This window comes from Vombatus ursinus, unplaced genomic scaffold, assembly GCF_900497805.2.
Source record: "Vombatus ursinus unplaced genomic scaffold, bare-nosed wombat genome assembly UNPS02001287.1, whole genome shotgun sequence".
Classification (NCBI taxonomy): domain Eukaryota; kingdom Metazoa; phylum Chordata; class Mammalia; order Diprotodontia; family Vombatidae; genus Vombatus; species Vombatus ursinus.
The window spans coordinates 12006046-12015136 of record NW_020941065.1 but is presented as its reverse complement, the minus strand read 5'-3'; the positions used below and the strand labels follow the sequence as shown (position 1 = coordinate 12015136).

Sequence of the window (9091 nt, the reverse complement as noted above, 5' to 3'; positions counted from 1 at the left end):
GTGTGTGTGTGTGTGTGTGTGTGTGTGTGTGTGTGTGTGTGTGTGTTTCAAAACCCCTTCACTTCTTGTATATTGTGACCAGATCGCTCGGCTTAGAATCCGAAAACCTGGGTTCAGATTCTGCTTTTAGCCCTCACTAGCTGTGTGACCCTGGGAGCTGTTTTGTTCATCTGTAAAATAGGGCTTAGAGTCCTACCGCGTTGTTGCAGACCTCTCTGGGCCTCAGTTTCCTCATCCCTGAAATAAGGGAGTCGTGGTTCCATGGCCTCTCCCGTCTCTGCCAATGTGAGAGCGTCTGGAAGGTTCTTTGCAGACATTGGTGCACTCTGGGAATGTCAGTTAAAAAACCCAAACAGACTCATTAGTTCTCAAGATGGGCTTTCCTTAGCTCTCACCCCTCCTACATGCATTACCTTGGGATGTTCCTGTGGGCCTCAGTGTTGGCATTTGGGCCTTCTAGCAGCCCCTGGAGGTTGTGGCCCTGGGTGTTGTCTCCATCTTACAGATAAGGAAACTGAGCCTCAGAAAGGAGATAGCTCACCCATGATGACCCAGTTAGTAAATGTAAGAGGCAGGATTAGAACTCAGGCCAGGCCCCCCGACTCCAAGCCTGCCTCCCTAAAGTGCCTCTCTCTGTTAGTTCTCTCTGCTGAACTCTTATCCTGTTCCCTGACTATAAGCTCCATGAGGACAGGGGAGGTGTCTGCCCTAACGTCGGCCTCCCTTTCCCCTCCATGCCTGCTGCCCAGCGCACAGTTCTGTGCCCACCTGGAACTCAGTAAAATATTTAATAAACGAAAAGACTAAAACTTGGTGAGGTCAGGGTGCATGCTTGTGGGTGGATTGATAACCTGCTGTGTGCCAGGCACTGGGGATACACACGCGTGCACACACACATGTATTCTCACACTCCAACACAAATTCACCGTCTCATACACACTCATACATGCTCTCTCACTCACGCACACACTCAGACACACATACTCTTATACACACTCACATACACATATTTTTACACACAAACTCTATCAAACAAACTCACCCTCTCATACACTCTCTCACACACACATTGTCACACACACTCTAACACAAACTCACATGCTCATACACACTCATACATGCTGTCTCATGCACACACACACTCGGACACACATACACACATACACATATTTTTGCACACTGTCACACAAAATCACCCTCTCATGTACACTCTCTCTCACACATACACACACACACATTCTCACACACACTCTAACACAAGCTCATACTTTCATATACACTCATACATGCTCTTTCACTCACGCACACACACACTCAGACACACACACTCACATACATATATTCTTTTACACACACATTCTGTCACACAAACTCACCCTCTTATATATTCTGTCTCACACACACACACACACACACACACATCCCTTTCTCTTCCATGCCCGATCAGACAAGCAGGAGCCCCAGGGGGTCTCTGCCAGATGAGTGGGGGCTCTGTGGTGGGTCTGGGTGGGAGGTAGGGGTGTTGGCGCTTTGGGCATCTTTAAAGTCTGCTTTTCCCGTGTTGCCCATTTCTAAGCTGTTCACCGTGGGGTTAAAACTCTGTGAAAACAGCTGGTGCTCAGCGCTGGAGCATGGGCTCTCCAGAGGACTCAGGGAGGTCCAGGGTGCTTACAGCCGGCTGGGATTTGGGTAGAGGCGAGACCTAGGTGCCTGGAGGACAGATAACAACTCTGCTGCCCGGGAGTGCTGGCCTCAGTACACAAGCTTTGGTGAGAGGTGTCTGTGCCAAGGCTGCCAGCCGGCAAACATCCAGTGAATGTGTCTCCCTTTGATAGGAAAACGGCTCTCGGTGCCCCTGGCTCCCTTTCCATCAGCATCTGCTTAGACTCTCAGTGTGCCATGGTCAGAAAGAACCGAGCGGGACCTGGGTTTGAATCCTACCTCAGATGCTTGTTAGCCCCTGAAGATGTGGCCTCAGTTTTCTCATCTGTAAAATGAGTTCATCATCCTCATGAGTGTGTCATTCGGAGAGGGCTTTGCACACCTCAGAGCTCTGCTTGCCTGTCCTCGGGCCTGTCAGCCTCAGTTTATTCTTCTGTAAAATGGGTCTAAGAAAATTGGCACTATGAACCTCACAGGGTGCTTGTAAACTTTTAAGATCCCTAAGAAATGTGGGTTGTTGTGATGGAGAGGGTGGAGCTGGTCTATCCATATCCAGCTCAATGAGTAAACTGCAGATTATGATAAGAAAGCCCGTGCTAGGCCTCTGCCTTTGGGTGTGCCCTGGCCTTGTAGACCCCACCCATGTTGAGAAATGAGGCTTGACCTGACCCAGGTGGGAGCTGCCTCAGAGAGGCCCATGTGGACTTTGACAGAAGGAAAACCTTGTGATCAGTGAGTTATCCCAGAATGCCATTGGGTCCCAAGGAGGTAGTGAGCTCCCCTCAGCTGGGGTGGGGTGGTGGCAGTGTGACAGTGGGGAGACCGGAGAGGACCCACTGGCAGGGAGCAGAGACTTGGTGCTGAAGAGACCTTGGCAGCCTGCCATCTGTTCCTCCCATTTTACAGATGGGGATGAGGAAGGGGGAGGAGCTGGGCAGGGTCACATGGGCAGTGAGGGCCAAAGTCGGAATTTGAATCCAGCCCTGGATCCCAGACCCCGACTTCTTTTCTCTGTTATCCCGTGTGTGCCTCAGGGGTCTTTCCACCTCTGACATTCAGGGACTTAATCCACCCAGGAGCGGGGAGGTTGATGTAATTACCTGAAGATAAGAGGTAATGAGGGGTGACCATCCTAATGAATGCAGGTGAGTTTGCTGCTGCCATCCCCTCCTCCTGGTTCTTGTAGCATCCCCAAGAGGCAGTGTCTTGGCTATCAACCAACCCATTTTACGGATGAGGACCGAGACACAGAAGGGAAGCAAATGAAAGAACAGAAAGTGTTTTGCAAATGTAAAAACACTGTGTAAATGGTAGTTGTATTATTATTATTTACACTGCGTTGGGCTATTGAGGAGGTAAGATCTGAAGAGCAGAGGCCAGACAAGGAGGCATCCGTAAATGTCAGCCTTTGAACCCCTCCAGCACCAGCCTGGCCAAGCTCTGTTCGAGTGGAGGTCAAAGGCAGAGGATGCCGGCTGCCCCGGGCCCAGCAGGCGCCTGGGAACGACATGGGGAGGGGCTCCGGGGTCCTCATGATGGCTTCCGGCCGTTGTCCTTCCCACAGAGGCCTGAGGTTCGTGCAGGTGCTGCTGCAGAGCATCTGTGACGGGGAGCGGGACGAGAGCCGGCCCAACCTTATCAGGGTCAACGTCACCAAAGCCTACGAGATGGCGCTGAAGAAGTACCACGGCTGGCTGGTGCAGAAGATCTTCCAGGTGAGGGCCCTCGTCCAGCCGGGGAATGTCGGGAGGTCACAGAGCCTCCTCGTGCCTCAGTTTCTTCATCTGTAAGAGGAGGGGGTTGGATTCTGCCTCTGAGGCCGCTTCCAGCTCTAGGCCTGTGATGGTGTGACCTCGTCACTGATGAGTTTGAAACCTCCTCCGCCTTCGAATCCCCCCCAGTTCTTGCCTGTGTGTTTCCATCAATCCTCCATAGGGTCAAGTCTTTGCAGCTGGAGGGGAGCTTGTCCATGTGTGGAATGCTTCCCCTCCTCATCCTAGCGCTCCTCCCCCCAAGCCTTTCCCATCCCCCTTAATGCCAGCACCTTTCATCTGATGATTATCTCTCTTATTTTTTTTTTGGCTAGGCAATGGGATTAAGGGACTGGCCCAGGGTCACACAGCCAGTAAGTGTTATGTGTCTGAGGCCGGATTTGAACTCAGGTCCTCCTGACTCCAGGGCCGGTGCTCTATCCACTGAGCCACCTAGCTGCCCTATTTTCATTCTTTTTTTTTTTTCCTGATGGTTATCTCCAGTCAATCCCTCATCCCTCTTGTTTGCCCTGTGTGTGTGTCTTCCCTATCAGACGGGGAGCTCCTCGAGAGTGGGGACTGGTTTTTGTCTTTCTTCGTGTCCCCAGTGCTTAGTGTAGTGCCTAGCATGCAGTACGTGCTCGATAAATGCTGGTTGACTTGAATTGGAAGAGACCTCGGAGGCCGTCTGGTTCAGTCCCTGTCTTTTACAGATGAGGAAACTGAGACCCCCCCCCAGAGGAATGATAGGCCACAGATCTGGAGCAGGAAGGGCTCATAGAGGCTGCCAGGTGTCAAGGCGCAGAGGAGTTCCTGCATGTGCCCGGGGCCGGCTGGCTTCTGAGTGTCTGGGAGGCTTGTGAGCCCGGCCCAGGGCTTCTTGGCTCGTCTAACGGAGGATGGCGGCCATCGGGGAGAACCGTGGGGAGGGGCAGGAGGGTCCACCCTGGGCAGCCTGTGTCAGTCAGTAGTATTACTGAGAATGATGAAAGCGCGCTGCACTTCTCACCAGGGAGCAGGAAGAGGTGATCACAGGAGTGAAAATGAAGCAGCAGAACAGACCTCACAGCCACCCCTGGAGCATCGCCCTCTCTCCCTCATCCGTGGTCCTGATGGCCTGGGTCTGGCTGTGCCTCCCCCTTCGGCCCAGAACCTTCCCCAGCTCCCTGTGGCTTACTTAGCCTCTTAAAGTTCGAGTGCCAATTCCCTGCCTGCCTTTTCAGGCTTAACCCAGACGCTGCCAGGGAGCCTCGCCCGATTCTCCCTGTCAGTAACGCTCCCATTCCCACCTCTCTGTTTGTACCTCTGACTTAACCTCGCCAAAGGACGTGGAATTAGAGTGTCGAGAGACGAGGTTGCTTAGTGCTGCCCTTGGAGCCAGGAAGGTCTGGGTTCAAGTTCCACCTTGCCCTGGGTGAGTCACCTCCTGTCTCAGTGTTCACTTGGTAGAAGGACTTTCCTTACCAGGAGTTCCCTGTACCTCTGAAGTCACAGGGCGGGTTACATAAAATCATAATAATTATACGCAGGCTTAAATAGTATCTGTGCTGGTGTGTGATGGCCTGATTAGCCTGTGTGGCCAGGGGATTATTCCTCCCCTATCCCCTAGGTCAGGGTGGGGAACCTGTGTCCTCAAGGCTTTGTGTGGCCTTCTAGGTCCTTGAATGTGGCCTGAGTCCAAGTTTTACAGAACAGATCCTTTTATTAAGGGGATTTGTTCTGTGAAGTTTGGATTCAGTCAAAGGGCTGCACTTGAGGACCTGAGGGCCACACGTGACCTTGAGGCCCCAGGTTCCCTACCCCTGATCCTAATCCAAAAAAAAAAAATCACTCTGGGAGGGAAAGACCTTCAGGGTTTCTGGCCAAAACAGAAACAAGTGCTGTTACGTTCGTTATGAGCCATTCAGGGCCCAAACAACCACCAAGGAGGAGAGCTAATGAAAAGGCTGGAGGTAGGAAAGGGGTGTTCTAAATCCCGGTAAGAGCAAGTAAGGCAGTTTGACCGAAACAGAGTCTCACATGAGACCTGCTGGTCAGACACAGCCCACAACCTCCCCAGTGCATCCTGAACCAGACTGAAGTGCAATTGGAAAATATTTAACAAAACAAATGAAAATACCTAAAGGGCCACATATGGCCTTGAGGCTGCAGGTTCCCTTCCCCTGCTAGGACAATGTTTTACAAAAATTAATTAATATTTGAATTAATGAAGCTCAAACTGTCAACTCACATTGAGCCAGGAGGCCACTAAGACCCTTTCATCCTTCTACATGAACTCTTGTCTGGTCCTGTGCCCTCCATCCTTCCTTGTGAGGTTGATTTTAAATAAAAAAACAAAACCCAGGAGTGTGCAGCATGGAGTAGTAGAAAGGGGATGCTTGGCACCAGGAGGCCCCAAGGTCAGACCCTGCAGATTTTAAAAATCACAGTACCGTATCAAACACACCGATGGTAAATAGTGTCTCAGGATCTCAGATTTGAGCTCAGAGGCATCTTAGATGTGATCTATCCAGCTCCATTCAGCAGATGAGCAAACAGGCCCAGAGGGCTTACCCTTCTGCACTGGTTTTCAGGTTCACCCTTTGAGCCTCATGTGCACCTTGTGGGAGAAGGCATACCATTTTACAGAAGAGGAAAGTGAGGCTTTGCTTAGTTGACTTGCCCCAAATCATACCAGTAATGACTTTGAGCTTTACTTTCCTTTTCCTGCCTGATAGAGATAATCCTTGTGTTTTTTTTTTTTTATTTGTTTGTTTGTTTTGAGGCAATAAGGGTTAAGTGACCTGGGATCACAAAGCTAGTAAGTGTCTAAGGCCGGATTTGAACTCGGGTACTCCTCATTCCAGGGCCGGTGCTCTATCCACTGTACCCCCTAACTGCCCTTTAGATGACCCTTGGATTCCAGGATTATAGTGTCTTCATGGGATCTCAGAGGTCATTAGTTCAATCCCCACATTTTACAGGTAAACTGAGGCCCAGAGAGGTCACACAGGTGATAAGTAGCATTCAGGGCCGCTGGCTCCCAACCCAGCTTTATTGCGCTGTGCTGGGATGATGCTTCCAGAGTAGTCTTATTTCTCAGAGAGGTGTCATTCCCTTCACTTTAGTTAAATAAACCACTCTGAGCTGGGCCCTGGAGGGCTGCGCAACCCCTGATGAGCATTTACATACTGTTGTCCCTTGATGTAAGTGGATGATTCCATAGACTTCTGTGTAAAGCGATTTTTAAGTGGGGAAATGAGGCAGGGAAGGAGGGAGGCAGGGGGCCAGTACGTGGTTCAAAGACACATGGGAGCCAGGGCCAGGGATATGGGGCCAGGCCAGAACTAAGAGGAAGACAGACACGTGGGGTCTGGACACAGACACTGACAGGAGAGGACGGGGGACAGACACATGGGACCCCACGCTTGACAGACGGAAGACAGATACTGGGGCTGGTGGGTGGAGTGGGGCAAAAGTCTCTACCAAGCCCCATCTCTCCCTGACCTCTCCCTGCCTGTTCTTCTGCTTTTACTTGGAGGGTTTTGTTTTGTTTTGTTTTTTAGGAGGGGGGAGGGTGCTAGGAGGCAGGAGGACAGAGACAGAGAGAGTGGGCACAGTACCGTATAGTAAAGTTAACAAAGGTAGTTTCTTGGAATGTGGATTTTTTTTTCAGAATTCTTTATGTAAAGTTAAGTTTGCCAAATGCAGATTTATGATAAATTGAGAACTGTCTGTATAGCCATTGAGAGCCTGGTCCTAGCCTCCAGCCAAAGCCTCCCTGTGCATGACATTTCTGTGATATCTATCTGTCTGTCTAGCCAATCACTTGTATCTATATGTATCTAATCATCACTGTATCTAATATCACTATGTAGTATGTGTGTGTATGTGTAGTTATAAATATGTGTACATATATATATGTATGTATGTATGTATGTATACAGATACAGATGTATACTTCTCTGTGACAGTATTATATCCTCCTCCACCCCCCAGTAGAATGTAAGCCCCATGAGGTCAGGGACTGTGTGATTTTGTTTTTAATGCCATGCTTACTAAATGCTTGGGGATTGATTGGGGGCATCACCACAATGCAAGGTGATGGTGCCTCTCAGCCATCCCAAGTGTATCTCTCTGCTGACCCCTTCATCCTTCTCTCTTATCCCCTCCCCTACCCCTCCAGGGAGCTCTGTACGCCGCCCCGTACAAGTCTGACTTCCTCAAGGCCCTCTCCAAAGGACAGGACGTCCCAGAAGACCAGTGCTTGGAGAAGGTCCGCCTGTTTCTGGTGAATTTCACGGCCACCATCGACATCATTTATGAAATGTACACGAAGATGAACGCAGAGCTCAATTACAAGGTGTAGCCGCGGCCCGGGGCTCCCCTGACTGGCGCCATCCCTGAGCCCCCCTATTCTCTAAAAGTACCCAAATCACTGTGAAATGAATTCAGAGACTGCTGTCTTTCAGCAACTTAGCAAACATCTCTGGAGTTTTAGGGGACAGCCTGTTTTTAAATATATATACATATATATTATATTAAATTATATATACAATTTTAAGAGGTTTTCTATACAAACAGAGCAATAAGATTTAACCATCCCATTTCCACTTTGCCTTAGAATTTCAGGAGGTCTAGACCGTCTTCATAAATACCTTTGAGCATGATCTAGCTGATTAACGTTTCTAATCAATCAAGTCCTAGGTATTTTTGTTTTATTTTATTATTATTATTTTGCAGAGTGTGTGACTCTGGGGAAACAATGTACAATTAGGGAGAAAATAAGCACGTAGAACTTGTGAGCTCACTTTTAAAAGTGAGGCACATGCTCCCTGGTCTTGCTGTGGCTTGTGTATTTTTAAATACGGTAATGAAATGTGATTTGAAATTGTGTGGCATTTTTTAAAAAAGTGTGTTATGTCCCTCTTCCTGGCATCTTCTGCTGCTGTCCTTCTGACTTCAGGCCAGATGTTTTTAAACCTCCAGCAAAACCCAGAAGCCTCTGACTCGAACCCAGGGACGCTCACTTTGATAATGGCCAGGCTGTCTTCTAAAGGGCCATGCTCTGCTTTCCTCTGGATCACTCTTCCCTTCAGGGACAGTATTTCCAGCCTAGTCTTGTGATTTGTATTATCTCAGAGGGATTCGGTGAGAGACCTCGGGGTGTTGCTGAGACTAAGAGCACCCCCTCCCACCCCCTCTTCTGCCTTAATGGTGGCTCTTGGGAGCTGCTAAGCCGGGATCTAGAATCACTTTGGTCTTGAGTGAATTTCTGTGCTATACTCGGGGAGACTTTGGGGGAGGGAGGGACTTTGATGCAAAAAACAAAAACAACCGGAATAATCCTTATTAAAGCTCTATTTTGAAATCACGTTGGGTCTCCTGCTTGGCTTTCTTGATCTCAGACCAGCCCTGGATCTGCCTTTCCGCCTTCCCCCCATATGACGGGCATGGAGGTCTGATCTCTGTCCAGGTTGGTCCCTTTCCTCCAAGATGCCTCTGGTGCCAACCAAGTGATGTGCTCCTGTGGGCTTGGGAACAAGGCGCTGGGACACCCTTTCTTGGCCAAGTCTGGCTCTGTAGGCTTGCAGTCTAATTACTAGATAGAAAATAGGGTTGACACACCGCTTCCAGCTGATAGTTGCAGCTCACAGCCACTGTTCTTCCATTAAAACCAGAAGGTTGCCTCGCACCCG

The 9091-nt window shown here is 49.7% G+C and overlaps 1 protein-coding gene across 1 annotated transcript in view; it reads left to right on the top strand.

Moving 5' to 3' along the window:
* GLTP (glycolipid transfer protein) overlaps positions 1-8767 on the top strand; it is a 28383-nt gene extending 19616 nt beyond the window's left edge. The window contains exons 4-5 of the mRNA XM_027863223.1: positions 3227-3377; positions 7579-8767. Of these exons, the coding sequence (XP_027719024.1) occupies positions 3227-3377; positions 7579-7761 (334 nt within the window). The 3' untranslated portion in view covers positions 7762-8767. The remainder of the gene's footprint in view (positions 1-3226; positions 3378-7578) is intronic.
* The last annotated feature ends 324 nt before the right edge of the window (positions 8768-9091 follow it).